This window comes from Selaginella moellendorffii, unplaced genomic scaffold (assembly GCF_000143415.4).
Source record: "Selaginella moellendorffii unplaced genomic scaffold, v1.0 SELMOscaffold_56, whole genome shotgun sequence".
Lineage (NCBI taxonomy): Eukaryota > Viridiplantae > Streptophyta > Lycopodiopsida > Selaginellales > Selaginellaceae > Selaginella > Selaginella moellendorffii.
This window is the reverse complement of record NW_003314317.1, coordinates 1,036,008-1,063,055: the sequence shown is the minus strand read 5'-3', so window position 1 is coordinate 1,063,055 and position 27,048 is coordinate 1,036,008. Positions and strand designations below refer to the sequence as shown.

At 47.4% G+C, this 27,048-nt stretch overlaps 10 protein-coding genes and 1 non-coding gene across 13 annotated transcripts; 4 read left to right on the top strand and 7 right to left on the bottom strand.

Moving 5' to 3' along the window:
• Nucleotides 1-1,600: 1,600 nt before the first annotated feature.
• Nucleotides 1,601-3,739, bottom strand: LOC9654335 (ATP-dependent RNA helicase has1). Of its 2 annotated transcripts, XM_024688012.1 has the most exons (12): nucleotides 3,654-3,739; nucleotides 3,418-3,603; nucleotides 3,156-3,341; nucleotides 3,021-3,101; nucleotides 2,912-2,959; nucleotides 2,692-2,856; nucleotides 2,420-2,620; nucleotides 2,329-2,367; nucleotides 2,177-2,281; nucleotides 2,068-2,130; nucleotides 1,883-2,002; nucleotides 1,601-1,827 (listed from the first exon to the last, which is right to left on the bottom strand). In XM_024688012.1, exons 1-12 carry the CDS (start codon nucleotides 3,735-3,737, stop codon nucleotides 1,678-1,680), a joined length of 1,428 nt encoding a protein of 475 aa, XP_024543780.1. In that variant the 5' UTR covers nucleotides 3,738-3,739; the 3' UTR covers nucleotides 1,601-1,677. The 2 variants fall into 2 exon arrangements, with proteins under 2 accessions (XP_024543780.1, XP_024543781.1); XM_024688013.1 differs by lacking the exon at nucleotides 1,601-1,827 and having other exon boundaries at nucleotides 1,910-2,002; nucleotides 2,064-2,130.
• A 103-nt stretch (nucleotides 3,740-3,842) lies between these two features.
• LOC9654160 (octanoyltransferase) lies at nucleotides 3,843-5,537 on the top strand. The gene is made up of 2 exons (XM_002983102.2): nucleotides 3,843-4,968; nucleotides 5,039-5,537. The coding sequence occupies exon 1, from the start codon at nucleotides 3,862-3,864 to the stop codon at nucleotides 4,651-4,653; it is 792 nt and encodes a 263-aa protein (XP_002983148.1). The 5' UTR covers nucleotides 3,843-3,861; the 3' UTR covers nucleotides 4,654-4,968; nucleotides 5,039-5,537.
• Nucleotides 5,538-5,557: 20 nt separating this feature from the next.
• TRNAS-GCU lies at nucleotides 5,558-5,639 on the top strand. The gene has a single exon. It is a non-coding gene; the product is annotated as a tRNA-Ser (tRNA).
• Nucleotides 5,566-7,036, top strand: LOC112350950. Its single transcript, XM_024688016.1, has 6 exons — nucleotides 5,566-5,733; nucleotides 5,797-5,831; nucleotides 5,896-5,966; nucleotides 6,032-6,244; nucleotides 6,306-6,516; nucleotides 6,580-7,036. Exons 1-6 carry the CDS (start codon nucleotides 5,678-5,680, stop codon nucleotides 6,804-6,806), a joined length of 813 nt encoding a protein of 270 aa, XP_024543784.1. The 5' UTR covers nucleotides 5,566-5,677; the 3' UTR covers nucleotides 6,807-7,036.
• Nucleotides 7,019-7,763, bottom strand: LOC9654159. The gene has a single exon (XM_002983003.2). It carries the CDS (start codon nucleotides 7,739-7,741, stop codon nucleotides 7,121-7,123), a length of 621 nt encoding a protein of 206 aa, XP_002983049.2. The 5' UTR covers nucleotides 7,742-7,763; the 3' UTR covers nucleotides 7,019-7,120.
• A 69-nt stretch (nucleotides 7,764-7,832) lies between these two features.
• LOC9654334 (nucleolar protein of 40 kDa) lies at nucleotides 7,833-8,891 on the bottom strand. The gene is made up of 2 exons (XM_024688015.1): nucleotides 8,288-8,891; nucleotides 7,833-8,234 (listed from the first exon to the last, which is right to left on the bottom strand). The coding sequence occupies exons 1-2, from the start codon at nucleotides 8,879-8,881 to the stop codon at nucleotides 7,860-7,862; spliced, it is 969 nt and encodes a 322-aa protein (XP_024543783.1). The 5' UTR covers nucleotides 8,882-8,891; the 3' UTR covers nucleotides 7,833-7,859.
• An 83-nt stretch (nucleotides 8,892-8,974) lies between these two features.
• LOC9654158 (protease Do-like 8, chloroplastic) lies at nucleotides 8,975-11,177 on the top strand. Of its 2 annotated transcripts, XM_024688014.1 has the most exons (14): nucleotides 8,975-9,039; nucleotides 9,092-9,168; nucleotides 9,336-9,418; nucleotides 9,499-9,597; nucleotides 9,658-9,724; nucleotides 9,777-9,852; nucleotides 9,912-9,978; nucleotides 10,042-10,259; nucleotides 10,309-10,376; nucleotides 10,432-10,511; nucleotides 10,561-10,647; nucleotides 10,699-10,806; nucleotides 10,865-10,995; nucleotides 11,063-11,177. In XM_024688014.1, the coding sequence occupies exons 1-13, from the start codon at nucleotides 8,990-8,992 to the stop codon at nucleotides 10,991-10,993; spliced, it is 1,209 nt and encodes a 402-aa protein (XP_024543782.1). In that variant the 5' UTR covers nucleotides 8,975-8,989; the 3' UTR covers nucleotides 10,994-10,995; nucleotides 11,063-11,177. The 2 variants fall into 2 exon arrangements, with proteins under 2 accessions (XP_024543782.1, XP_002983147.1); XM_002983101.2 differs by lacking the exon at nucleotides 11,063-11,177 and having other exon boundaries at nucleotides 10,865-11,014.
• Nucleotides 11,016-12,746, bottom strand: LOC112350973 (pentatricopeptide repeat-containing protein At4g02750-like). The gene has a single exon (XM_024688044.1). It carries the CDS (start codon nucleotides 12,744-12,746, stop codon nucleotides 11,016-11,018), a length of 1,731 nt encoding a protein of 576 aa, XP_024543812.1.
• Nucleotides 12,747-13,246: 500 nt separating this feature from the next.
• LOC9654157 (DELLA protein RGL1) lies at nucleotides 13,247-15,311 on the bottom strand. Its single transcript, XM_002983001.2, has one exon. The coding sequence runs from the start codon at nucleotides 15,003-15,005 to the stop codon at nucleotides 13,344-13,346; it is 1,662 nt and encodes a 553-aa protein (XP_002983047.2). The 5' UTR covers nucleotides 15,006-15,311; the 3' UTR covers nucleotides 13,247-13,343.
• Nucleotides 15,312-15,417: 106 nt separating this feature from the next.
• LOC112351035 (pentatricopeptide repeat-containing protein At3g28660-like) lies at nucleotides 15,418-16,279 on the bottom strand. The gene is made up of 2 exons (XM_024688172.1): nucleotides 16,020-16,279; nucleotides 15,418-15,966 (listed from the first exon to the last, which is right to left on the bottom strand). The coding sequence occupies exons 1-2, from the start codon at nucleotides 16,249-16,251 to the stop codon at nucleotides 15,803-15,805; spliced, it is 396 nt and encodes a 131-aa protein (XP_024543940.1). The 5' UTR covers nucleotides 16,252-16,279; the 3' UTR covers nucleotides 15,418-15,802.
• Nucleotides 15,418-18,147, bottom strand: LOC112351034 (pentatricopeptide repeat-containing protein At2g13600-like). The gene is made up of 2 exons (XM_024688171.1): nucleotides 16,432-18,147; nucleotides 15,418-16,357 (listed from the first exon to the last, which is right to left on the bottom strand). Exons 1-2 carry the CDS (start codon nucleotides 18,136-18,138, stop codon nucleotides 16,328-16,330), a joined length of 1,737 nt encoding a protein of 578 aa, XP_024543939.1. The 5' UTR covers nucleotides 18,139-18,147; the 3' UTR covers nucleotides 15,418-16,327.
• Nucleotides 18,148-27,048: the final 8,901 nt, after the last annotated feature.

Genomic DNA, 27,048 nt, shown 5'->3' with positions numbered 1-27,048 from the left:
GTTGCATTTGAAATGTGATAAGAAAAAGATTTCCCAATTCCAGGGACTTGAGCTCCAGTCTCTTGAGGTTAAATTTTTTTGTACGACCAGCATTGTGATTGCGGAAAATGATTTTGTCTCTTTGGCGGCGTATGGGACAAAAGAGTGGAGTCAAAACAGGACTTTGAAGAGTAAGAAACTGATCCACAATATCGTCTAGACAAACTTTTTAGCTTGCCAGGATGATCCAGGAATGCGACATTTTCGTAGGAGTTGAATCCCCATGCACAAGTTGAAGATGAATATATATAGAATATGCACGCTGGGTAAAAACAAAGAAAGATAGAATTCCAGCAGTGAGGAAAGACTTTGAGTTACAATCCAGTCAAAGCGATGCTACTTCAGCTACCACAATCTCTTCCTTTAAAATTGGGAAAGAGCTTCGTGAATTGCTGGAGCATGTTTGCACAAGATTTACATTTACGAAAAACTGGAAGAACAGAGGAAAGGCTATCACTAGTCCGATGCAAAGAGACAACAGAGCAAGAGTGCAAAGGTTCCCCCCTCGAGATTTCACATACAGCAGCATCCAAATCCTTGAAATTTGTCATCTTCTCCACCGTTTTGACTGAAAGGTTCTTCCTATATTTATTTGCCTTGTGCACAGCCCACTCTACCTGAAGAATTAATAGTTTGAGAGCTGAAAAAGCTTGGACGAAACCTCCATGCAGTCGCTTTGAGGATCACTCCACAACATGTCATATATTATAGTGTATACATTAGCAGTTGTTTTCTGTACAGCAAGAGCAAGATGAATCCTCGTGACACATGATTTTTCAGTGCTATAAGTTATGTACATGCACGAGATTATCCATCATCGTCATCGCCTCAAAGGGGATCGTTGGATGCAATGAAGAAAAATTACAGATCATTCATATGTCGACCTCGGACACTTCCTGATCTTGCGCCTTGAGATGATCGGCAGATCCAGACCCGTACTCAAAGCCAGCATCGAGGAGGAGCTCTCGAAGCACGTCGTCGTCATCTTCGTGATCTTGAAGTGTCTCGTTGCATCGCAATCCATCTTCTTCTCCCGCATCGTTGCATTGCAGTCCATCTTCTTGCTCTCCCTCATCCTTGCATTGCGATCCATCCTCGTCTTGAGCTGCAACCGCAACATCGAGAGAATTACCTCCATCATTGGAGTTTTCTTCCGCTCCGGTCGGTGCAAACACAGGAGCTCCCATTGTTTTTTGTCCAGGCCTCTAGAGCCGCGTCAAATGTTTTCTTAAGCTATGTTCAAACTATTATGTGTACCATCAGAGGCTTCTCGAACGAAACTTCCCAGGTGCTGGTATGAAGGTTGGTGGCAATCAGCATCATCCAGAAGAAGCAGAGCCGGAATTGCGTGTTTGGACCCAAGAATCAATCCAGGTTCGCGATGGATATTCTCGTGTATGTGGCTCATGGCAGATTCAACCAGGTGGATCGCGCGGAAGAAATCTTTTTTGCTCAAGGCGATCATTCATCCGCGGAAGCCGCTTGGAATTCCATGCTAGCGTCGTATGCCCGGTGTGGGCATTCCAGCGACGCGCTAGAGCTTCTGTTTTAGATGAGTTTGAGATTAGTAAGCATAGATTTGACTGCCAATGTCCACTTCTCATTGACATTGTTGTCATTCTAAAGTTTCTACATCGTTTACCCTTGTTTACTCCGTTTCCCGTAAGGGTCTTCAGCACTAAACGCATGCCCTGCTCCCTTTCTCTTCTTTCTGTGCTTGGCTGCGTTGCTGTGAATGCTGGTGCAGCTGGGCGGGATCGACTTGAGGCAAAACGATGCTGCAAGAGCCTGCGAGGCAGCAACACTTCGCTAACCGGCACAAACAAAAAAGGAAAAACTTAACCTGCAAGTCTAGCTTGTGGATGTCAAAGGCGGCCGTGTGCGCCTGATACGAGCGCAGGTAAGACTTGAAGGCGTCCGCTGCCAAGCGCTGCATGCCTTGGATCTTGAGTATCTGAGTTTCCTGCCACACAAAACGAAAGAGAGATACTTAGAAAAGGAAGAAACGACGTGAGAGTGCATACATACAAGGAAGGTTTGAATGTTCAGCGGCTTCGAGCTTGGCCACAGCTTTATGGGGACTCTAGAACGCTAAGGAAATGGAGTAAGAAAACATTGAAAAGCAAAAGACATATACCTTAAGGTCAGAAGTAAACAGGAGCTCCTGAGGCAGCAGAAACAATAAAGCTCGGCCACGGGCACCCTCTCCCCGAGCAGTCCGGCCAACTCGGTGGATATACTCCTGAAAGATCAGCATGTTACAAACAAGAAAATCAGGAAGAAACCGACCTTCGGATCAGGAGGAGGATCATACTGGATAATCCAGTCCTGCAACTCTGTGGTAATTACTACCATCATACATCTTGCAAAGAATACTTACAACGGCAGGAATGTCCAGGCCACGGGCTGCAACATCAGTACAAAGAAGGAGGCCATTTTCCGCGGCACAAAACTCCGTGAAGGCAGAAGTCCTCGTCGATTGCTTCTGCTTCCCGTGGATGCTCAGGCACTCCAAGCCAATGTGGCAAAACAGTTCGAAGTGGAACTTGACTGAGTTACACGAGGAGAAGAAGACCATCACCTGCACAAGAAAAAAGGTGATGTAGAAGTAGAAGAACTCATCAGTTGAACTAATCAGCTCGACTTCCTCACCTTCTTTTTCTTACTTCTGTACAGGGATGAGATGAGAAGTAAGAGCCGCTTCTCGAGTGGCACCACCCAGTAGCCTTGCTCCAAACCTTGTACAGTCGATTGCTCAATGGACTCCACCCCGATGTACGTTGGATCCTTCAGCGACAAGTTCGCAAGCTGTTTTACCTGGGTATTGGGAGAGTGTCAGTGAGAAACCCAAGAAAAAAAGACCAAGGCTCGCCTTCTCTGATAGAGTCGCAGAAAAGAGCACAGTCTGTCGCTTTGTATTCTGCAGTAGGCAGGGAGCCTTAGACTCGTCGCGATCATGATTTAGATAGAGAAAAGAATGCCTGAAAGAAACGAAGAATTTGATTCATGTCCTCTTCAAACCCGATGTCAAGCAACCGGTCCGCTTCATCGATCACCAAGTACTGGAAAAGAAGGTCAGGGTAGAATGGAAAAACAAACCAGACATAGAACAACACCTTCAAGTTGTGATAGATCCATCCGGCAGTGCTCCTGAGATGATCCAGGAGCCTGCCAGGAGTAGCAACCAAAAGGTTCACTCCAGCCTTGAGCTTCACAGCTTCGACTTTACGGTTCAAGCCTCCAGTGATAACCATATGCGTCTGGCTGTGCGCTGACATAAGTTTGGATGCAACTCCGTGGATCTGCCGATCGATCATAGATAAGAGTGTCAATCGAAGCAATAGACCAGCAAGAAAAGGAACAATAAAAGAAATAAACCTGGCTTGCCAGTTCCCTTGTAGGGGAGATGATAAGAACCACGGTCCCATTCCTTGGCTTGATTTGCACCCGGTTGAGAAGCTCCAATGCCGGTACCAAGAAGGCTAGAGTCTTTCCAGTGCCAGTGCGAGATGCTCCCAGCACATCCGACCCCGCCAACAGCCTTGGAATGGATCGCGCTTGGATCTACGAAACAAAAACCAAGGGAGAGAGAGATCGCGCTTTCGAGCATTTACCTCGGTCATGTGAGTGAAATTGCATTCCTTGAGAGCCGCCAGTGTGCGATCGCTCAGGGGCAGGGAATCGAAACGAATTGCCATGGCGCAAGAACCCTAGAAAATCCACTGTGGTAGGGTTTAAGGTTTAGGGCTTATATATTAACCACTAAAGCGGGAAATTTGAAATGATTCCAGCGGCATATCCGTTTAGGGCTCCTGAGAGGCCATGCCCAGGAAGAGCCCCGGCAAGCTCCAGGTATGGCGCGTGGGAATGCTGCGCTACGATCGCGCCCTGGCGCTGCAGCGCTACGTGATGGAGGACCGCATTCTCGGCCACGACGACGTCCTCATCTCCGTGCAGCACCCGCCCGCCATAACCCTAGGCCGCCACAGGCTCTCCCACGCCATCCTCACCCCCCACTCGGAGCTCCGCCGGCTGGGCATCGAGATCTACCACACGGACCGCCGCGGCGAGGTGACAATGCATCTCCCAGGCCAGCCCGTGCTCTACCCGATCGTCTCCCTCCGCGCAATCGAGATGGGTCTTCGCAATTTCCTGGAGGTGCTCGAGGACGTGATGCTGGGCGTGGCCAAGAGCCATGGAATCGATGCCGAGGTGAGGGTGCCATTCGAGGCTGGATGCTGGATCGAGCGGCAGCGGCAGATTGGAGCGATTGGATTGCGGCTGACGGGCGGGGTCACGACGCATGGATTGGCGTTCAATGCCAAGCCGGACCTGGGCTACTTCTCGCACATTGTCCCGTGCTGTGGCCTCGCGGGGAAGGAGGCGACCTCGCTGGCCAAGGAGCTGGGATCGCCGGATGGAGTGGACGAGGAGGCTGTGACGGAGCAGCTGATTGACAAGTTCGTGGAGATCATGGGGTACAAAAAGGTGGCCAACCGGAGTTTCAACATGGAGAAGCTGGTTCCATCGCTGGACCGGCTGATTACTGTCAGAGCTGGCGATGGTGGGCGGAGATGGCTCTTGAAGCTCAAAGAGATGGATCAACACCATTAGTGGGGGAAGTGATTTCCTTTTCTGGGATCCACAAATTCAAAGCATTGCAAGATCGATAGTGCTTCCCTTACCCGTAAGAGTGACAAGGTTCCGATCTGCCACCAGCGACCTAAGGATGTCTGAGAGACACTACAGTCCTCCGCTCTACCAACTGAGCTAAGATCGGTTATTGTAACTGAAAGGTAAGTTGATGATCTTCTACTAGCATATCCACGAAAACCTTCGCGACGGGTGATCTTTTACTCACATCCTTCACGAAGGATATCGCCATGATCTTCCAAAAATATCGCAAGAAACTGTGCTGGATTTTATCAGGTAAATTGAAAATTGAAGCCAATTCAATTCTATAACCATTTCTTTCTGATCCCTGTTGTGATGGGCCAAGGCAATGCGATGCATGGTTGCCAGAAATCTTTCAGTACAATACACATGGACACAATGGGAGTTCGGGTTCGTCTCGGAGATCCATCTGGTGGGTGATGAGATTGTGTTTGTGCACTTAAAACAGAACAAGAAACCTATCAAACGAGAAAGAAACATCTTTTGTGCAGCATGGCCAGTTCGTGATTCATATTTCTCAAAATCTTCATCCTTTATGGGATGCAACAGGGACGAGGCCTCGGTTGAAATTCTCCATAGTCTGCGAGAAACTTGCAGCGTGGTAATGTTTATGAAAATCTTCAGTTTTCTCTTACCAGGAATTTGCTCCGGAGGGGGATGATGTAATTGCAGCAGCTTTCTCATCTCAAGTGTCCATTCCGTGCCAAAGTCAGTTTTGCTTGAAGTATGAGTAAAATGCAAAGACTCCAGAGAAGCTTGTAAAAGCTGAAAATTTTATTTTTATCATCAATTTTAATTGTTGTGAAAGTACGAGAAGACTAAAATAGGAATACTTTCATCATCTGTCGCTTTGGCCGAGTGGTTAAGGCGTGTGCCTGCTAAGTACATGGGGTTTCCCCGCGAGAGTTCGAATCTCTCAGGCGACGAGATTTGTTTTGTAATTTTTTTTCTCCTTGGATAGACTATGGCGACGAAGGCGATAGCTGCTATGGCGCTCGGCTCACTCTCGCCCTCGCTCCGGTTCGATTGCTGTTTTTTTTTTCATGCCATTACGCTCGTCTGACCCAACGATGGGGATCGCAGCTCTAACGCGCCCATTGCCATGGCGTCCATGGCAGGTACTTCTTTGCGTGAGAATTCTAGGAATTTTATCTTTGATTCAACCGGCATTGCCATTTCCAGAGCCCAAGTGGAAGCAAAAGGTGGCTGCCGCAGAGGAGAACATAGAAAGAATCAAGAGAGAAACTCTACAGGTATTTTTCTCTTTCTAGCTCTTCCATTTCCTTGGAAAGTTTGGATGCGTAACAATGCAATGCAGGCTCAAGAAGAGTATAAGAGACGGCAACTACAAACGCAGGGACGTGAGCTAGCATCATCTAAAGAACTCGTTTCTCTGGAGGACTTGGAATTTCTTCCGTATCTCACGGAAGACGGGATGATTCTCGATTGTAGCCAAGCTGATGCAAAAGCCAGTGTCTACGCTGTTTTCGACGAGAACAAGGTCATAAACTACATTGGAATCTCAAGGCAGGTTTGTAGGTTCCTCCTTTTCTTTGAGTTCCAACGCAAGAGATCATCAAACTTTACGGCAGATCCATCCGAGCATGAGGCTACACTTTGCTCGAGTTCCACAAAAGTGCTATTTTGTCAAAGTCTATCACGTAACCAAGCCAAGCCGGTCCATTTTGGAGCTCACCAGGAACAAGTGGATGGCCGAAAGTCCAGTTCCTCCACCCGGAAACACCGATAGCGAGCAGCAAAACATCTGGGAGAATCCACTGGATTGCAAGCCTCTAATGACAGGTAATAACTTTTTTCTATGCCAGGATTCATGTTTTTCTCGATCTATCGATTGATCGACTGTAGACGAGGAGATCAAACTCCACGAAGAAGCAGGCCAGGGACCTCCCAAAGCCAAGGTTCTCAAAAACGTAGCCAGGCGGATCGAAAAGTCTCTGGTGGCGAGCTTCGACAGTAGAAACTGCAAAGAGACACTGAGATTCGACCCAAAGTTGAAGGAACAAGGTCTGCTCGACTTGAAAAACGAGCCAAAGAAGCCAGACACGTCCATACCATCGACAAAGCTCAAATAAACAAAGAAAAGGAGAGGAGGAAGACGAAGAAGAAGACAAGCTTGCTACAGCAACTTAAGTTTGGAGGAAACTTTTTCTAAGAATTTTTTCCTAGCTAGGAGGAGTCAATCGTGGCATGGAGATTAAGATTCGAGCTGGAGGTCCCAGCCACCAACACTGAAGTTGGCATCACAGCCATTTTACAATGTTTTTCCTCCTTTTTGACTGAGCAATGGTGGAATTTCAACCTCTTTTCTTGGACATAATTCTTGCGTACAGTGGTTTGTCTCTTACATGAATGAGTGATCAGTGAGAAGAGAAAAGAAGACTTCTAGTTACAAGCATAGGATCTGTGCAAAGGACGAGACGAGCAGAGCCAGAGTGAGAGCCAAGAACACCGTGAACATGATCCATTTCCTCTTGAATTTGCCAATGTAGTCATCGTCCGGCTCCTGGTACCTCACCTCCACCTCCTCCTCGCGGATCAAGTCCATGGAGCTCGATGTGATCCTCCGGAGCTTGTCCGTCGCGACGCCCATGGTGAGCTTGTGGCACCTCCGCTGGTACTTGAACGCGTTGATACACTTGAGCGTCTGCGCCATCCCCACGTAGAAGATGGCGGTGGCGAGCAAGCAAATCCCAATTGGAGCCCAGCAGTGGCGGCACTGGATCACCGAGGACCGCGCCACGCCGTCGAAGAGGATCGCCAGGAACACGAAGAAGATGCCAAACATCCGCCACAGCTCCTTCTTCTGCGCGTCCACCGCGCGCTTCTTCTCCAGCGTCTTCTCGAAATGCGCCTGGATGATCGACTGGAGCGTGTCGCAGGCGGCCTGCCGGGGAATGGCGATTGCCGGGTGGCAATTCTGCCCATCGAGGAGCTCAATTGAGTGCTGCTCTTGCTGCTCCAATTTCTTCCGTTGCATCGCTGCCTCGTTCCTTTGCTCGAGCGCCATCGCCCACTAAATAGCTCTCTCCCCGCGAAGAAAGAGTTTGAGATCTGACGGTCACCGTCGCATCGCGTCAGCACTGCGAGTGCCATAAAGACGCGGATATTCCACACCACCGCTTGCCTTAGTGCGCTGATTCCTCCTCTTTCCTCCTCTTCTTGTGATGCTTGCTATGGTGGCGCTTGCTTTCTCTTTTCTCCTTCTTTTTCTTCTTCTCGTCCTTGAGGCTCGCGATGAGAGCTTTGGCTTCTTCCACCGTAGTAACGCTGTCTGGGAGATGGCTTCGTTTCTTGCTCGACTTGGATGCGCTGTGCCTGTTCTTCTCCTTGTCTAGAGTTTCTTCCGCAAGTACTGTCGATGGCTGTGGCACTGGATCCTCCAGAGCTTCCTCTGGAAGAAGCTCGTAAGTTTTGTCACCGGTGGCGTAGCATTCGGATTTCAAGTGGCCGTGACCGCCGCACCGCGAGCAAGAAACGTTGTAAACAGCATCAAGAGTAACCTGGCACACTCCAAATACATCAGAACTACGAAGAGAAAAGATAAAAATCTCACTTTGGAACGAGCAGGACGAGATGGCCTTGATTCGTTGAGCTCGGCCTGGAGATTGTTTGGATCCAAGTCTCTTCCATCGGTCTGCCCAACAAGCTTCATCGAGCAACCGATCTTCACACTTCCATCTTCCTCTCGTCTCACGGCGATAATCTTCACCCATATCTCCTCTCCTTGCCCGGCAATCGCTGCCAAAGCTTGCATTTTCACCTCGTCCGAGTCTTCCCGCTGCGTGACCTCGTGATTGCTCACTTGCGAAAGATGGACGAGCCCGTGAGCTCGATAGCCTTCTAAACGAACAAACAAACCAAAGGGTTTCACCGAGTGAACTCGTCCCCTACAAATCGAGTAGAGCTCCGGAAGCTCCTGACTTGCTGCTGCTGCTCCATCCCCTCTTCTCCCTACATTCTCACGCCGGAAATCTCTACCTTCCTCACGCTGGAAAAACCTCCTGTCCCCGCGATCGAAATCGTCGCCAGAATCATAGCGCCTCTCTCTGCGGTCGCTGCCAAATCCTTCGCCCTCGTAGCGCCTGCCGTGCCTGTCCCCTCTCTCGCCGCGCTCGCGATCCGGCGAGCGCCTTCCCCTGCGCTCCATCTACAGAAACCCTAGCTTGCCCTAATCTAAAAAGTATGGCGGGAATCAAATTGACCTATTAGGTATATTCATGAATATCCTAAAGGTGAAATATCTTAGCTAGACTAGATGAGGGCTTTGGCGGCGCGCGCGGCCTGCGAGAATGCCTCGCATTGCCAGTGAGTAGCGAGATTGCGAATGGAATGCTCACGCAATCTTTGTTTCTTGCAGTGCCAGGGCTGTGAATTCCAGGCGCGCTGTTGGGGCTGGAATGCTCATCTTTGGATTCTCCCTGCCTACACTCCCAGGTATGAAATCCTCATTGATTTTTCTCGTTCTTTGCTCTTGCCTGCATCGATTTCGTTTCTATGCTCTTGCGTGCATGGATTTTCTTTCCGACAAATTTTCTACCTGTTTTTTTCGTTCTCTGGTGCAAGGTTTTTTTTCTTTTCCAGCTTTGATATTTGTTTTATAGCACTTGCTTTGGGAGATTCCACTGTCACACTGGAGGACGTTACTCCACCTGTAGCTCCTCGCGGCGATCTTCCACCCAGTGAGGTGAGCACATAAAAGGAGAAAAGCTTCTTTCTTTGCTTCGTTTTTGGATAGATTGATGGAGTTGTGTTGGCAGGCTGTAGGAACGGATTGCCAAACTCTTTGAAAACAACACATTCTCCGTGGTTAATGTTTTCGACACCACACTTAAACCGGAGCTCAACTTGACTGGATCAGTGGAGGTAAATGTTTGATGCAACTGAGATCACAGCCGCTGAAAAGAGTTTCTTGCTTCTTGCTAGGTTCCAGAAGGTAATGGAACAGGAATTGTGTGGGACAAAGATGGTCACATTGTCACAAACTATCACGGTCAGTTCTAGTTCTTGTTTCCTTTGTTTTTCGCCTAAGATTGGTGTTACAGTTATTGGTAGCGCCTTGTCCAAAGGCCTCGGAAAGAAAAAACCTGTGGCTCGAGTTTCACTTCTTGTGGAGGACGGGTATGGCTTGTTTTTGGTTTCGCCATTGACGACTTACTGGATGCTTTTCCGTCTTCCAGGGTTCAAAAGACTTTCCAAGCGACTTTGGTTGGCGCAGACAAGACCAAAGATCTTGCTGTTCTCAAAGTATATGATGTTTCATCGATTGTTCTTTTCGGCAGAGAATTTACCACGTCTTTCTTTTTACAGATTGATGCTCCTGAAGCACTTCTCCATCCAATCTCTGTGGGAAAATCCTCGAACTTAAAAGTTGGCCAGCGCTGCCTGGCCATAGGGAATCCATTTGGATTTGATCACACACTCACGGTGGGGGTTGTAAGTGGTTTGAATCGAGACATCAACAGCCAAACCGGAGTGATAATTGGTGGAGGCATCCAAACCGATGCTGCCATCAATCCAGGAAATAGGTGAGCTTTTTTTCTCTTTTTTTTCTACTCTGATCATTTTTGTGAGCAGTGGTGGTCCGTTATTAAACTCTGATGGAAAGCTGATCGGAATCAATGCTGCAATTTTCACTCGAACAGGTAAACTCATGGATGATTTTTTTGGTTGTTCTTGATATGATTTCTTACCACTTAGGTACGTCCGCGGGAATTGGTTTCGCTATTCCAGTGGATGCAGTGTCAAGAGTGGTGCCTCAGCTGATCAAATATGGAAAGGTTGATTTTTTGGCCTCCTTAAGTTTCTCTAACTTGTATTTTATGTCAGATCATGCATGCTGGTTTGAAAATTCAAGTCGCACCAGACATTGTTGCAAAACAGCTTAACGTCAAGAAAGGCTCACTAGTTCTTTCGGTACGTGATCTCTTTCTTCTTCATACTTTTCGAAACATATCAAAATTTCAGGTTTTACCTTCGAGCACTGCTGCCAAGGCTGGTTTAGTGGCAACGCGGCGTGGAATTGCGGGAAACATTCTGCTTGGAGATGTCATTCTTGCAGTCGACAATCTTTCTGTAAGGAAATCCTGTCTTGATTGGAGTATAGACATTTCATCCAACATGGCTTCCTCAGATTAAAAACCCAGCGGAACTAGCAAAAGCTCTGGACGATCATGAGATTGGAGATCAAGTCGTTCTTAAAGTCCAGCGCGATGACAAGGTTTTCGATATACATGTGGAGCTCGAGGAAAGTTTGAATTAATGGTAATGGTTTTCGCTGAGATCTATGCTTCTAACTTGCACAAATTTGCCAACACCACATATGATGCAGAGCTTTCAGGCTCCAACTCAAGCGCAAACTTTGCAGCGCGGCCTCCTTGCTCCGAATCATTCAGATCTTTGCAAGCGCCGAGTAAAGTCCTCCAGTCTCGATCATCAGCAACAAAAGGCATGCTTACGATCAGATCCTCCGCTTCTGTCAAGTGTCCGGCTCGGCTCAACACGTCCACCATTGAACTGTAGTGTTCCTTCTTCGGAACTAAGCCATAGTCGTCCACCATCGACACAAACCGGGATCGAGCCACCGAAAGAGTTCCTGCGTGGTTTCCTGCCAGGATCACGCTGCTGTACGTGCCATCGTCGGGCCTGAAACCTTCCAGCTGCATCAACTGGAACGTCTCCATCGACTCGCGAAAGTGCCCGTTTTGAGCGTAGCCTGCGATCATCGAGTTCCAAGTCGGGACGTTCATGTCCGGCATCTCGTCAAACACGCTCTTCGCCGTGGCAAGCTGGCCGCTCTTTGCAAATCCTGCCAGCATCGTCGTCATGGATACTAAGTTCTTCTCCGGGAGCTCGGAGAAAACCAGCCTTGCGTCGTCCATGCGGCCACTCTGCGAGAATCCTGTGAGCATCGCGTTCCAGGAAACCAAGTCATACACAGGCATTCTCTCGAAGACTTCTTTGGCTTCTTGGAGCTCGCCACCTTGGAAGTGGGCTTTGAAGAGCGACGTCCATGACACAACGTCGCGATGCCTCATGCAATCAAACACCAGCTTTGCTTCTCTTGCGTCGCCGCTGGCGGTGATCGCCACTGTGCAGCATCCCAAGCTATGCTTTGGAACTCTCCGAAACGTTTCTCTCACCACCTCCAGGCTCGTCTTGGAGCTCTCGAAGAGCCCAGCTGAAAGTGTGTTCCAGGAGATCTCGTCTCTCTCGGGCATTCGATCGAACAGCGTCTTTACCACCTCGGCCTCTCCTCGCATGGAGTACGCTGCTAAGATCCCGTTCCATCCAACGAGATCACACTCTGGGATTCTGTCGAACACTTCTCTGGCCTCTTCAATGCTCCCACTTCGCGAAGCCGCTGTGATCATAGCACACCAAGACACTTGGTTTCGTTCTGGCATGGAATCAAACAAGAGTTTTGCTTCTTCAACATTTCCGTTTTCTCCAAAGCCTCGCAACATCACCGAACACAACACAAGATCCAAAGCCGGGACTCTTTTAAACATCTCTATCGACTTGACAAAATGCCCGTATTGGGCATAAGCAGTGATCAAGGAACTCCACACTACAAGGTTTTTTTCCGGCATGGAGACAAACAAATGTTTAGCTTCGCCTAGATTTCCATTTCTTCCATACATGTTTATCATGTTTCCCCAGGTCAGATCGTTTACAAGAGGTGTTCTAACAAAGACCTCCTCGGCCGCAAGAAGATACCACTTTTGGGCAAGTGCTGCAAAAACCAGTGCCCAGAGAGATTCGTCTCGCTGACCCAGACGCTCGAAACATCTCTTTGCTTCCAGCGGCTGCTCTTTTCGAATCAATGCTTTCACCATCGCTTCTCCAGACAACGCATCTGGATCCGGCATAGCTCCAAAGATTTCCTTGGCTTGCTCGAGAGCACTGTTGACGAGACACGCCTGGAGCATCAAATTCCAAGTGTGAGTGTTTTTTTGAGAAAGGGCCTGGAAAACAGCCAGCGCATCGCCCACGCCATCGCATTTGCCATACATCTGGATGAGGAGATTAGAGAGAAAAGTTGGATCTTTGCTAAAGTGCCTGGCCCCTCCTTGGCTGCTCGAAATTTGCCTATGGATCTCTCTCGCCCTTGATAGACTCTTGCAGCCTCTTATCACGTCAATCCACTCTAGCTTTCTCATCCATGAAAATCACAAACCATGAAACCATATCAAATAAGAGGCCTTGATTATTTACAAAGTAAAAGATAAGCTGAAGGATACAAGAGGTCTCACTTTCAGCTCCTCTAAAAATTTTTGTTTTTTGTTTTTTGTTTTTTTTTTTCTTGTTCTCTCCCTTTTTCTTCTCTTTAATTATGTGAAAAATAAAATTAAAAAAATTACTCTAGCACTGTTTATGCATACATTGAAGTAAACCGTGAAACCATATCAAAACAGAAGCCTTGATTATTTACAAAGATAGAAGCTGAAGGACACAAAAGGTCATCACTTTCGGCTCCCCATAGTTATAGAGAACATACCACTGTTTTTTTTTTTTTTTGCTTGTTCTCTCTCCCTTTTATTTCAAAAAGAAAGGAAAAAAAAAAAAGTTTTACCTGTAGTGTTTATATACACAGTTTTGGATTGAAGTGTTTAGCAGCTCCAAGTGGAGATGGACACTACGGGAGTGTCATGCCAGCCCAGTATAAGTGCCTGTTCTTCCCTCGTCAGCCTATACGCCTGCGAATACAATGTGAGAAATACGTGAGCCTGATAGAGCGAGTGATCGCTCAGTCCAACATCTTTAAACCCCGACCACCGCATGAAATCCCTCCAGCTCTCGCTCCGGGCATGCCGGACGATCCTGTCGGCGCCCTCGCAGGCAAGAATGCTCCGGATCTCTCCGGCAAACATGGCGCCCTCGATGTAGATCCTGTCCGGGTCCGTCCGTGCCAGAGCCGACTCCAGGCAATCGAACACCGCCGAGTAGAAATGGAGAGCCTCCACGAATCGATCCACGAAGCTCGGAGTGTTGTGGTTGGCTTCCATCTCGGACACCGTGACAATGCGTGGATTCCATGCCCGGATCATGCAAAGTGTGCGTTCCAGCGCTGGATGGTTGCCGAGGAGACGATGGAGGAACATCGAGCAATTCACGGCCAGGCCGACATCTTGATCGTCATCGTCGCCAAGAGAGAAGGCCGAGGGATCGAGCTGGTCGGGGGAGTCTAGCCGGACGGGGTGATAGTCGAGCTTGTGGTAGCCGATGGAGGTGGCGAACTCGGTTAGCCGGCGTCCGGTGCTCTGGAGCTCGGCGAAGCTGGATCCGACGCCGGTGATGCGAAGAGGTGGAGCGTTTTCGATCTGCGAGAGCGCCTGGATGAGGCTTGGCCACTGCATGCCTTGATCGATGTCGAGATCCACGATGTGGAGCTGGGAGCAGCCTCGCAGGGACTCGAGGATGGCCTGGTTTGCGGTGAAGTGCGCGAACTTGAGGAATGGGAAGTGTTGGTAGAAGGCTCGGCGCGCAAAGGCGAGATCATCGCTGGTGGTGGCGTCGAAGATGGATGTTTTGGTGATTCTCTCGCTCAGAGCTTTGGAGATGTGTGTGGAGACTCTCTCGATCGGGCTTGAGAGGTGTGGAGGATGATCGCGACTGGAAGCAGCGAGATGATCCAGTATGAGCTTTGATGTTGCCATGTCTCCTCCTTGGATGTTCTCCACACATGCTAGCAGCAAGTGGACGATCTCCAGGCCTCTCTTCTCCTCGTCTTGTTTTTCTCCTGCTCTTTCGACCTCTTCTATTCCTTCTTCTTCTTCTTCTTCTCGTGGAGCGTCAAGCTTGCTGCCTTGATCCACGTGGTGGTTTTGCTGCTGCTCCACTTCCAGTTCCTGCCGAGTGTGACCATCGTGATCATCGTCGTCCAGCAGTAGATCTTCGAGCATGTTGAGATGATCATCGCAAGTATCATCATCGGCTGGATCCTGGAGGGAGATATCGCTGCTGGAAGTTGTCGAAGTGGGAGACAAGAGATCCAAGTCGAAATTCATGTCCTCGATCGTCTCATACTCCCAAGGCTCGTCGGAGAATCCATGTGTGTTGAAAATGGTGCTCGAGGCCTCGGAGCTGGGACTGTTGAGAGGACTGATGTAAGGGCCGAGATCCAAGACGGAGTCGGGCTCGCCGCCATAAACAAAAAGAGCCTCGAGCTCCTTTTTCGAAGGACAAAGTTCCATATCCATAAGAAGCTCCTCAGGTTGAAGTATAAACTCGTGAGAAGGTATGTGATCTTCTTGGAATGGATGATGAAACATTTTTTTCTTTTTTTCTTTTTTTGTGAGAATTGGGGGAGAGAGAAGAAGAAGCGGAAGAAAAAAAGGAAGAAAAAAAAAGAAGATGACTGTACAATGAATTCAATGAAAGGGCGTCGTGGGAGAAATATAGCAGCGGATTCGAGCGGAAGAAAACAAACACTGCCAGGAACAGTGACGAGGAAGAAGAAAAAAGAAAGAAAGTTGGTCGAGAGGAAGAAAAGGACGCAAGGAAACTGACACGCGGGGAATGTGTCGGAAAGAAATGCCGGCGTAGATCTGTCACGGGGCTCGAGAGATGGATTCGATCCAGCTCCCGGCTCTCACACAAAAATCTCCACCCGCTGGTTGCTACAAGAGGACGAAAGGATTCTCACGGACACGCGAAAGTTGGCGTTGCTCGCGATCGATCAAGTGTAAAACTGTCCCGGAAGAGGCGTTTGCGTGTTCGAGTGAAACAAAAGCGCCGCCTTTGTCGGATTGCTACGAGCGGAGAGGAGCGCTGAGCGTGTCGTAGTGTATACTTTGATTGCATCGAGAGCCTTGAGCGGTCATTGATCGAGACACGGCGAAGCATTGTCTGCATCTGGAGGAAGAGAAATCCTTTTTTTTTTCCTGCCTTTCCATTTCATCCCGTGTTGAATTCTCCATGTTCCAGTTTCCTGTTCCTGTCCGTGTCCCTGTTCCTGTGTGTTTTCTTCGTCAAGTTGTTGTTTATGTTCACTCTTTTGTCGATCCAAACGCTAAAACCTGGATCTGTATCCCGGAGCTTTCTCACGAGTGAATTCTTCCACCTTGGTTTAATAATTCCCAGCTGAACGCGGTGCTCTTCGCTCTCGCGGCTGCTCAATGCAACGTAGATTGCTCGTGAAGAGAAAGACATCTACCTGCGAGTGTTTCATCCTCTGCTGTTCTTCGGTACCGATCCACTCGATCATTCTCTTTTCTCTCTGCTGCTTTTTGCCTGCTCAAACATCCCCACACTCTCATAGATGTTTGCCATGACAACGTACGCACCGCAATCTCGCTTGTCCAGCTCCAGCAGCGATTCAAACGCGAGCTTTCCCACCTCCACATTCTTCCACTTCCTGCAACCATCTAGCACTGTCATCCATGACACCGAGCTCGCTCGAAATGGCATCGAGCTTACCATGGACACCGCCTCCTCCAGCGAGTTTGCTCGTCCCAGCATGTCCACCATGCAGTGGAAGTGTTCTATGCTCGGAGTGACACCAAACTTTGGAACCATTGCCTCAAAGTATTTCTTCCCTCGGTCGCTCAATCCCGCACGACTGCAAGCCGAGAGAACACACAGCAAAGTTACCTCATTTGCTTGAATTCCTTCGTCCCGCATCCTGTGAAACCAGCACAAAACCTTTTCAGTATCACCTTGATGAGCGTAGCTAGAAATAAGAGCAGTCCAACTTACCACATCGTTCCTCGCGAGAAGATCAAACACTCGCTGTGCCTCGCTCGAACTGCCGCATTTTCCATAAGAGTCCACCAGGCTCGTCCCCAGCGCAGGGATACTTTCGCATCCACTCTTGCAAATCTCTCCGTGAAAAAACTTGGAGCTTCTCAAGTTGGCAACGCTCGCACAAGCCTTTAAAACCGAGTTGAAAGCTTGAGCGTTTGGTGTCAAACCCGGAGTTTTCTCCATTTCTTGCAAGAAAAGCTCGAGTCCCAGCTTCCCCTGTCTGTTGTTTGCATAGCCCAGAATCAAAGCGCTCCACGAAACAGCACTCCGGTGTGGGATTTTCTCAAAGACCCTGCGGCCATCTTCAGTGCTACCACACTTCACGTACATGTCTACCAGAGTGTTTGCTACAAAGTGATCGAGTTCGCAGCCGGATATCGCTGCTCCAGCGTGGAGAGCCATGCCTTTCTCCAAAGAATCGATTTTGATGCCAGCTTTTCCATCAAACTCCTTGCCTTGTTCTTTAGCTGCCAGAGCACTGCAAGCCTTTAGAGCAGCAACATAACTTCGAGAGTTTGGCTTGGGCATGCTCGAGAAAAGCCCCAAAGCTAGATGCTCCTCTCCGTTGTCTGCGTATCCCAGGATCAAAGCGTTCCAGGATACAACGTCGCGATGGGAACTTCTGTCAAAAACATGCCGGGAATCCTCTACGTCTCCACACTTTGCATACATATCCACCAAAATATTCCGCACAAACACGTCCGAGACACTGCCACTTCTCTCCGCTTGCGAGTGAAGAGCCATGCCTCTCTCCAAGCTCGCCACCTTCACATCAGACTTCTCCACTCTAGTGCTCGACTCAAACTCGGCAAGAACAGCACAAGCCTTGATCGCCGCGACGAAAGTTCGAGAGTTTGGAACACTCCCCTCCCTTTGCATGCTCGAGAAGAACTCCAAAGCCAGCTCCGGCTCCTCGTTCTCGGCATGTCCCAGAATGATCGCATTCCAAGTTACCACGTCGCGAACTCGCATTCTGGAAAAAACCCGGCGCGCGTCAACCAAACGTCCACACTTGGCATAAAAGTCGATGAGCGAGCTCGAAACAAACATGTTGGATTCGCAGCCAAACTTTGCAGCTTGAGAGTGAATCCATCGCCCTCTGTCGAGAGCTTTCCCCCTGATCGAGAGCTTTTTCCCATCCGAATCTGTCGAAGACTCTCCTTCTTGGAGCTCGCTGGAGCAAGCCTTGATCGCAGCTACGAAGCTCCGAGCATCCGGGTCACAGCCGCTATCTTCCATCATCCGCGAGAAAATCTCTAAGGCCTTGCCTCCCTGGCCAGCGTCCACATACCCTTGCATCAAAGCGTTCCAGGAAACCACGTCCCGGAGTAGCATCCCATCGAAAACGCTGCGAGCGTCGTCGAGGCTCCCGCATTTGCAGTACATGGTGATGAGGGAATTGGCCAGATTAACATTCCTGGAAAGGAGGATCGCTCCTTGCGAGTGGATCACTTTCCCCCATTGCAAATCCTTGGTCCTGATGCAAGCTTTCAATGATGCGTGGACAGATTCGATGTGGGTTGCGTCATGCGTGACAAGATTCGCGTTGGAGGCTTGCCGAGATACTGGGCTGTTGCATCCGGTCGGGGCAAGAGACAAGGCGCCGCATAAAGATTCGGCAACAACTGGGACGCTACAAAACATACCTCTGTCGTCCATCGCATTTTAGGGTTCATCTTCCTTTTCACTAATTTTAATAATAATATCAAATGATGTATATTTATATGTACAACACATGTTAAATGTAAATCCTTAACTTAATTAATAGTGGAATATAAAAAGGGAATATAAAAAATATGCATATTAATTAGCCCAAAAACCCTAACTTGTATATGAGTGGTCCGTATTAAAACCAATTCAACAGCTACCAAAATCCCACTACACTAATATTAATATATGGCATCATAGCTATACACTTGGATATCACATTATCCCCTCCTCTCAGAATAATGAAAGATCATTAAAATTTTCTCGTAGATGAGCCGGGATCTAAAGGAACATAAAAAAAAGGCATTTATAGATGTATAGGTGGTACTAGTTCTTTTTAATCCCTTTGTACGAAGAAGGATCGGCTTACTAAACGTCATGCCAAACCTCATAAACTTACAATCCAACTTGCTGCAACATCTAATACAATCCTTTCTACTAAGCAAGGAGCCTCTTAGATAAACCACATATCATAAGAAAATGGACTAACACCAAATCATTCACTTTGTACTCCACAAGTGGATGATGATGAGAGCTGTAGCGTTGTTGTTCTCCCATTTATATGCAACCCAAGTGTTCGGCAAACTCTACTCGGATAAATGAAAGAATGCTCGTCAAATATTGATCCCACGACCTAGCATTAATAGCTCGTGGTAATCACAAAGGTCAACCTGTAGCGCACCTTATCTATCTCCCCTTAAGCCAACTGGAAAAGGGGCAATTGCTTGATGAGAGAGCCCTTAGTGGCTATTTTATCCCCCAAGGTTCCAAGGATCCACGGTGACAGTATATCCAAATCTCATCCCATGATCACATGCGCTACACAACCCAACTTTGTTGATAATATTGGATCATGACCATATAAGAGTTTTTATGGTGAAGCACTAACAAAACTCTACACCCTTATGACATATGCATACTAAAGAAATAACAAATAACCATCTCAATCCAAATGCTAAAAATTCACGTACTTCGTGATCATCCCTTTGAATGTTCGAAAAAGCTGTTCCACCAAACTGTTTGACTATGGATAATAAACACTCATGAAAGTGTGGCATATCCCTAATTAAAACGTCAAAACATGAAATACTTTAGCCATAAATGTGGGACTATTATCCAAAAGAATTCGCTCTGGACAAGAATGTTGGAACACCACTCGATTGAGGAGGAAGTATTTAACATCAATTGCAAAGGCACTAGCAAGAGCACCAACTTTCACTCAGCAAATCAAGTAGTCAAAAGCAATAATAACATATTCATTGCCAAAAGTCGATCATGAAAAAAGTTCCATAAGATCAAATGCCACCAACTTAAACAGATGAGAAATTGCAATTAACTCCAATTGTCCTTCCATAGCACGAGGGGGAGTATTATAAGCTTGGCACTAAATGTAGTTATGCATATACCAAATAACATCACGTTGCATCTCCGACTAATAGAAAGACTTGTGTAACTTCTCAATCACACAATGATGTCCTATATGCCTGCCTAGAATAAGAGAATCATGGTAAGTATGGAGAAACCATGGAATAAAAATTAAAGGCACCACCAACGATAAATGATTATCAAGGTCTGTCCCCACAAAATAAAGAAAGCCATCCTCAAAGCGATATTAAGAATGTAAATGCCAGAATGGTAAGTCATCAGCAAATGATGCACCACCGACTATATAAAATTCTCGTATAGAAAATCTATAAATGCTAAAATAATAGGCTCGTCAGAAACATGAGAAGAGAGCAAAGAAATAAAAGAAGCTTAAGAAAGGGCATCAGCATCAACTATAAAACTCCTCGAACAATGAGCAATATCAAAATCATATATCTAAAGCTTCAAAACCCACCGAACAGTACGACTAATCAAGTTCTTCCACTTCAATAATAAAGTAACAGCAACATGATCACCTTCCAATAACATCTGAGAACTATGTAGATATGCATAAAGTTTCTTAAAACCGTAAACTCTTTATCATTGAGTAGTTTGCTTCCACTAGTTGTAATGTACAACTTATATATGCAATAAAATAGCACTGACCAAGTAGATTCAAGCTTTTTTTCATCAATACACTTCAAAGACCAATATCAGAAGCATCCATGCGCAAAATGAAAGGTCGAGTGTAGTTAAAATACACCAAAACCAGAGGAGTCGTCAATAGCTCCTTGAGATCCATGAACGCTCGCTCACAATCCACAGACAAGATGAAAGATGATGTTAATGACTTCAATAACGTTTGTAACGGTGCAGTGCAATCAAAAAAATGATTCACAAAACGATTAAGATATTGCACTTTACTCAAGAAGCACTACACATCATTCACACACTTCGAAGTAGGGAACTTTGGAATAGCCACAAGTTTATTAGGATTAACTTGCAAACCCTCACGAGAAATACGATACCCAAGATAAGTCGTGTCCTTGAACCCAAATATGCATTTCGACTGCTTCAACTTTAAACCAACTTATTGTAGCCAATCTAACACTTTACGAATATCATGGACGTGTTCTTCCCATGTCCTTTCCAAGTGGATTAAGACATCATCCCTTCTGAGTGGATTAAGACATTATCGATGAAGTCAATACTCACTTTTGGCATATCATAAAGAACTTTATCCATCATCCGCTGGAAAGTTGCTAAAACATTATTCAAACCAAACAACATCACCAAGAACTCGTACAAATCAAATGATATACAAAAAACAGTCTTAAGAATATTTTCTTCGGCCAAAAGCAAAATCTAACTTGATGAATCAACAATTTTTCCCCAAACAATCCAAGATATCAGTTGTGTGAGCAAGAGGGCACACATCTAGGATCATCACTACATTTAACAAATGATATTTAATGTAAAAATAAATACTCCCATCAGGTTTAAACTACTATCAACTACCCCCACCAAACACTTTCCAGATTCTTTGTTTCTCAAAATGCAAACAAAGAGAAAAATGAGGCCACCACCTTTTCCAGTTTGCTGTGAGGTCTTAAAAGGCAAGCCCCATAGTATCCCTCACCTGCAAACAAAGCAACCGAGAATCCTTGACTCCCCACAAGCTCTATTTCGTTAAAGTGGGAATTGTCATTATCCCACTTGTAAAATAAGGTTTCCAAACCTTTATATAGTATATAAATATAACAAAATTCAACTGCATTGAGGCACATGCCATTTTATTATAAACAAGGAAATGTCTACTCAATCACTTCTCACTGCTTCACCTCTCTCTTCTCCTTGTCATCGTCGTCCAATTTCTTTCCATCCTTTTAATATTGGCTCAGTTGCTCCGAGTCTAGGTGGAGCCCAAGTCCCCATTCAATCTTTACTTTCCCCTTATTAATAAAACAACTTCGTAGACTTCCAATAACATGCTGTAACACTTCTAGTATAATGCAAATCCTCTCAAAGAATTGTCTTTTAATATTAATACAATGGCATGGAACCCCATGCCATAATAAGTTACATTTTTAAATAAATACATGCCATCTCAGACTGTTATTTTTTGCCTCCAACGCCTATACAATAATCTTGGAATTTCATCACTCTCCACACTATCAGGATTTAAACCCAATAGTAATGCCATCTCTTCTCTAATACGTCCACGCTCATGTTCAGTGGTCGAAGAACCCATCCGGTTGAGCAGATTATGGAGATGCGGATAGTGCTTGGCTAGACAATATACATGCCATAAATGATGACTGGTGTCTGTCCGATCAAATGGCTTCTGATATACCGTTCCATCTGCCATTTGGTTGATTTCTGCAGCCACCTCCTGGACTGGCCGGTTCTCTATCACCATCGCTTCAAGCCGTTTTGCAAGGTCCCCCAGAACATACGGTTTCTTCTCCCTAGTTTCCATACTGCAAGAGATGGGGTGCACTGCATATGTGTGCGTGTTCGCTGCAGTTTTAATCGGCGAGTCATCGATGATGAGGATTTCACTTGACCTAGCAGTCCGGTTCATCACTACAGCCTCTGCCTTGACGAAGATGGGCTTGCTACCCCTCACATGGACCATAGTCAAGCAATCCTCCTGCGTTAGGAGAAAGTCAAATGGTAATATTACTCGCGTCTGATCGTGCATCATCTGTAGCAACGTTAATGCATTGTGGCGCATCATGGATGTCCAAACTCCCAATTGCAAATTGAACCCGGCCCTCTGTTTTAAGTGTCGCATGGTCATTATTAGATCCCGCAGTTTCTCCCGTGTGATTAATGTGAATCTGTCTCTTTTGACCAACTTGCGACCGCAGGCTTTGGAGGGTGCAGTGACATTCGAGGACGAGCCACGCTCATGGGAGAAAAGGACACCGTTCAGATCAAAAACGATACAGTACTTTCGCCGTGACTCTGAAATGAAATGCGTTAGCATAAAAAATGGTACAAGTCAATTTTACCATCTACAATATTAGCGAATGGTGCTCCCGATGGTCGTTCAGAGGGTTTTGGTCGAGGAAACGTGAAGGGCAGAAATACTCTCCTCTGCAATGTGGGGTCAATCGCATCCGATGGCGTGTGGGCACATGCCATTTCAGCTGTAGACTCTGGTACAACTGGCTCAACAGTGGCATGGGGTGGTTCCGATGGCGTGTGATCACACGCCATTTCAGCTGGTGCCTCCGTTGGCAAAGTGGACATGACCGAACAGGCAGCAGGGGCGGTGTAGGGAGGTTCCAACGGCGCGTAGTCAGACGATTGGGCACACGTTGGAAATGAGGATACGACCGGCTCGGCGGCTGGGGCGGCCTCATGCGGGTCCAATGGCGCCTGGTCACCGTCAGTTGGATACGTGGACAAGATTGACTCAGTGGTATGGGCAGCATCAAGTGGAGCGTGGTCAGCTTGCTTGGCGTTGATATGGATAGTAGCCTCCACCAGCTCTGATGACTCTTGCATGCAAGTAGAGTCCACTGGCGGATCCATATGCATGTCCAAATATCTCCCTTCGATTGAGATGGTATCCTCCCGTGCTACTAAAAACAAACTCATTAGCACATTGAATCGACTATACTGTATTTACCATCAACTGCTATTGAGGAACTAGGACCGATATCACTTGGGCGCACTGCTGATTCTGAAGGATTGGACATACGTTTCGACCCTTGCTTGGCACTATCCTTCCTCGACACTAAAGGCTAGAGTTTGTATCTTAATTCAACTGAATAATCTCTACTTACCATTTCTTCTGCGACCTACATGGACAATGTTAGAAATGGTAAAAGGTTAGGAATGGATGTACTATTATTTACCTGATGGTTTGTCTTGTATGACCTTCCTCCGCTGCTCTTTGGCCACCTTAGGCTGGCCATCATCATCATCATCGTCCTCGTCATTATTGTGATCGTCACCATTGTGAGGACCATCCAAGTCCTCTTCGTCCTCCTCTTCTTCGTCCTCCTCTTCTTCGTCCTCCTCTTCGTCCTTCTGCTCTTCCTGCTCATTATCTTTCTCTGGCTCCTCATCCCCCTCTTGCATTTCTTCCATAGGCTGCTCAGGCTGGATTGCTTGTTTTTCCAGGACCATCTTGGAAAAATCATCTGGCCGAGTCTCCATCTCAAAATACAAGACATCCATAGCCTGTTTTAGTGCGTGACCTAGGACCGTATCCTCACCCGACTGTCTTAACATGGTTTCTGCACGTTCTTGCAAACTTCGAAGACGACGAGATGAGAAAAACGTGGCCCTGACTTGAAAAGCATCCCTCATCCATTGTACCTCTCCATTGAGATTGGGGAAGGGGAGTCCGCCATAGGAATCTGAGTCAGAAGGTGGTGACTGGCTCCTTTCACTCAGCCCTTGATCTGCAATGAATGGCATGAGCACACACGCCATAACCGCGAGGCATTACCTATCATCTTTTCGTTGCCCTTCTTCCTTTTCGAATCAAACGCCTCTGATCCCGACGACTGTCCAACGTGCTTTCGCTTTTTATGACCACTGTCAGTTTGAGCTTGGCTGGTGCTTGCCTGTTTTGCCTTTGAAGAAGTGTCTCCTGCAAGGAATGGCATGAGACCACACGCCATTGCAAATATAGTTTGTACCTCCTTTTTTCCTATTGCTTGTCTGTTTTTCCTTCTTCGACGCGCCACCAGTGCGCTTTTCAGTCCTCGTGTCTGAATATTCACAACGATCTATAATCAAAATGGCGTGAGGCCTCACGTGACCTTACCTTGTGCAGGTTGTGACCTCGGCCTAACATCAGTAGCTGTTAACGCCGTTTCAGCATCTGGGGGTGGCCACGCTCCTGCATACAGAGCTTGTGAGATAACATTTAAACTTAAAGTGCGTACTCACCAGGTTCGTAGAGAAGATACTGTTTTTCTTTGGCAACTGTAATTATATGCTCCATTGAAGTCACCTCTTCAATGGAGTTTGTCACCGCAACACACGGGACACCCTTGAGTAGTGCGGCTCGAAAGAATAGTCCGCCGCAGTTGTACTCGACAACGCATTTGCCCTTGGAGTCACCCGCTATTGCGTTGAAGACCCAGCTGAGCATTTCCCATGCTGCACCTGGAGCTTTCTTTGGATTCGAAAGCTCCATAGCCGTCTTCAGTTCCTCAGGCACGGGTAAATTGACCTCCCTCAGATCAATTCGATCGGCTTTGTTGAACGAAGCTGGGAAGTCACTCCAGTCCCACTTTTCTGCAGGACCAATAACAAGGGCGACTGTGAAGATGCGGACATTCGTCGGTATCTTCTTCTTAGCCATTATCCCATGGATCTCCCGCATCTCCTTGCCTTTCAACCGAGCCTTCACCTCGTTCAAGGCCTTCCAGAACTTGTGATAGGATTCGGAGTCGTAGATCATATAGTGGACTGAAGATTCCACCTCTGCAAGTCCCACCATTAAGTCAATGATGGAGCTGACTTCGTCTGCATGAGTGATCTCCTCGTTTGTGAAGTCCATCACACAAAAGATGTTCTTGACCTGCTCATCTCCACGGGAAACGATGCTCCTCCACCTTTGATCCTCATCCGAATTCACGTATACCCGGTAAGGTTCTCGATAGGCCTCTGCTGCGGGGTCGAGCTGTTTCTGAAGCCGGCGGTCGACATCCCTCTTAATGAAATTTGGATACTGATCCAACTTCTCAGCTTTACTTTTCGTGGCATCCCGCAGCAGATCGATGAACTTGGGGGCCCCCTTCACGTACTCGTCGATGTCTTCATTTGACAAGTCCAGCTCTTCCATCATCTCTTGCGTGGTGTCGATGCTCACCCTCGCCACGGCCACTTGCTCGAAGATCCAATCCTTCAATAGCGCACGAGCTCTCAGAGTCGTGCACAAGTCCTCGTATGTCACAATATGGCCGGGAGTCATTTTGGTCTTGTTGAAGACTACCTCACCAAGTAGAAGAGCATTAGCCACTGTCAGAAGGTCGTCGTCGTCTAGAGACCGCGAGAAATGCAAGGCGTTGAGCTTCAAATCATTGGGCTTCCGGCCGTCCTCCACACCCATTGAGTTTAGCAACTCCCCGTCATGGTACCTCCTTAGCACATCTACCCATTTGTCAAAAACAACTTTTGTCGCGAGTAGAATGTTATGGATGCTGAGTGTGTCATTGACCCCCAGTGTTTTCGAGAGAAGACTCGAGAATTCCTGCAATGGAAATGGCGTGAGGCCACATGCTATGCCACATGCAACGAGGCTTACCTGCCAGGCGCTAGTTGCTAGTGCACGTCCTTGTCCTGGTTTTTGTGGCTTCTTCAGTTGAACCCAGAGCTTCCGTGTTCGTGCCAATGTCTCGTGCAGACCCGATTTGTAGCACGTTTCTTGCTTGACATTCTGCGCGTGGGAGATGTATATGATAGATCGGAGGGGCGAGTTGCCTTTTATCAGGCGGACAACTCTTGTCTTGAAGACTTTCTTCACCTCCTCGCCCACCATAATATCCACAACTATCTGTTGCATCGCCAAGCTAGAATGCTGCCCGGAGACGGCATAGAACCGGATGTTCTGATCGTCCAACACCTTCCTATTGATCAAGTCTGGAAACCTCGTCTCGCCCTTCATTGTTCGGTAGTAGGGGATCACGTCTGCGATGTCGGGTGTTACTGGACTTGCCAGCATCTTCTGCTTCAGTTTCTCCACCCACTCATCAGATACTAGCCTGTGGTTGTATTTGCTTTGGATCTCGATACGGCTCACGTCGATTGTAATACTTTGTTGGAATAGTAACAAGTACTATTATCTGCGACGATTTTTGCTGCCTCTTCTTGCTCTTTCTGCTCTTTGCGGCTCTTCTTTTTGGTGGGTGTAGTGTTCGAACCCGAGGCAATGGCATCACCGAGTAGCTTCTTTTTTGGAGCAGCAGAGTCGGACGTCGGCTTGAGCTTGACCACCCTTTTCTGCTTCGGGGTAGTTTCCAGATCGACCCCCTTCCCCTTCGCTTCGCAAACTGGAGGCACTCTCAACGGCTCAATGTTGGAATATAGTTTTTGAACATCGCCGTAGGTGAGGTCCGTGGATTCCATATGATCTTCATAGACCCGCAGCGTCTTTGAAATTGTGGGCCTCCTGGACAACCTCTCCCTAGCTCCCTCTAGGAATTCCTCATAGCCGCTGCCCCCCTCCGGGAAGCCGCTAGGATGTGCAAGGTGGATCTTGAAGGCGGACGCTGTCTCTACCACAAGTGCCAGTCCATATTCTTGCATGGAACTGCATGGAGTGTCTGTCACTTGGATGAGGATCCCCATGCATTCTTTTCTCCCACCATCTGTGTTGTACAGCATCAGATCCTCGCCTTCCATCCCGAAAGTCCAACTGGTGAGCTCCTCCCCCTTCTCTGCATCCACATTGACAGTGGCTGGAAGAAGAACGCAATTCCTCGCCTGTTCAAAAATGCACAACAATTAGAGCTGACAGATGAAAAG

Bases quoted from the DNA above. Each gene is read 5' to 3' on its own strand.
- LOC112351035 (XM_024688172.1), bottom strand. From the start codon at position 16,251: ATGGTTCCAAAGTTTGGTGTCACTCCGAGCATAGAACACTTCCACTGC. The intron at 15,967-16,019 runs GTGCGTACGTTG...ATGTTTGAGCAG, and splicing joins GCTGGACAAGCGAGATTGCG to GCAAAAAGCAGCAGAGAGAA.
- LOC9654335 (XM_024688012.1), bottom strand. From the start codon at position 3,737: ATGGCAATTCGTTTCGATTCCCTGCCCCTGAGCGATCGCACACTGGCG. The intron at 2,857-2,911 runs GCGAGCCTTGGT...CCCAATACCCAG, and splicing joins CTGCGACTCTATCAGAGAAG to GTAAAACAGCTTGCGAACTT. The intron at 2,131-2,176 runs GTATATGTCTTT...CCATTTCCTTAG, and splicing joins TGTTTACTTCTGACCTTAAG to CGTTCTAGAGTCCCCATAAA.
- LOC9654159 (XM_002983003.2), bottom strand. From the start codon at position 7,741: ATGGCGCTCGAGCAAAGGAACGAGGCAGCGATGCAACGGAAGAAATTG.
- LOC9654158 (XM_024688014.1), top strand. From the start codon at position 8,990: ATGAGGGCTTTGGCGGCGCGCGCGGCCTGCGAGAATGCCTCGCATTGC. The intron at 10,260-10,308 runs GTGAGCTTTTTT...TTTTGTGAGCAG, and splicing joins GCCATCAATCCAGGAAATAG to TGGTGGTCCGTTATTAAACT. The intron at 10,512-10,560 runs GTTGATTTTTTG...ATTTTATGTCAG, and splicing joins AGCTGATCAAATATGGAAAG to ATCATGCATGCTGGTTTGAA.
- LOC9654157 (XM_002983001.2), bottom strand. From the start codon at position 15,005: ATGTTTCATCATCCATTCCAAGAAGATCACATACCTTCTCACGAGTTT.
- LOC112351034 (XM_024688171.1), bottom strand. From the start codon at position 18,138: ATGGACGACAGAGGTATGTTTTGTAGCGTCCCAGTTGTTGCCGAATCT. The intron at 16,358-16,431 runs GTAAGTTGGACT...CTGGTTTCACAG, and splicing joins TTCTCGCGAGGAACGATGTG to GATGCGGGACGAAGGAATTC.
- LOC112350950 (XM_024688016.1), top strand. From the start codon at position 5,678: ATGGCGACGAAGGCGATAGCTGCTATGGCGCTCGGCTCACTCTCGCCC. The intron at 5,967-6,031 runs GTATTTTTCTCT...AATGCAATGCAG, and splicing joins TCAAGAGAGAAACTCTACAG to GCTCAAGAAGAGTATAAGAG. The intron at 6,517-6,579 runs GTAATAACTTTT...GATCGACTGTAG, and splicing joins TTGCAAGCCTCTAATGACAG to ACGAGGAGATCAAACTCCAC.
- LOC9654160 (XM_002983102.2), top strand. From the start codon at position 3,862: ATGCCCAGGAAGAGCCCCGGCAAGCTCCAGGTATGGCGCGTGGGAATG.
- LOC9654334 (XM_024688015.1), bottom strand. From the start codon at position 8,881: ATGGAGCGCAGGGGAAGGCGCTCGCCGGATCGCGAGCGCGGCGAGAGA. The intron at 8,235-8,287 runs GTGAGATTTTTA...GGAGTGTGCCAG, and splicing joins CTCGTCCTGCTCGTTCCAAA to GTTACTCTTGATGCTGTTTA.
- LOC112350973 (XM_024688044.1), bottom strand. From the start codon at position 12,746: ATGTATGGCAAATGCGATGGCGTGGGCGATGCGCTGGCTGTTTTCCAG.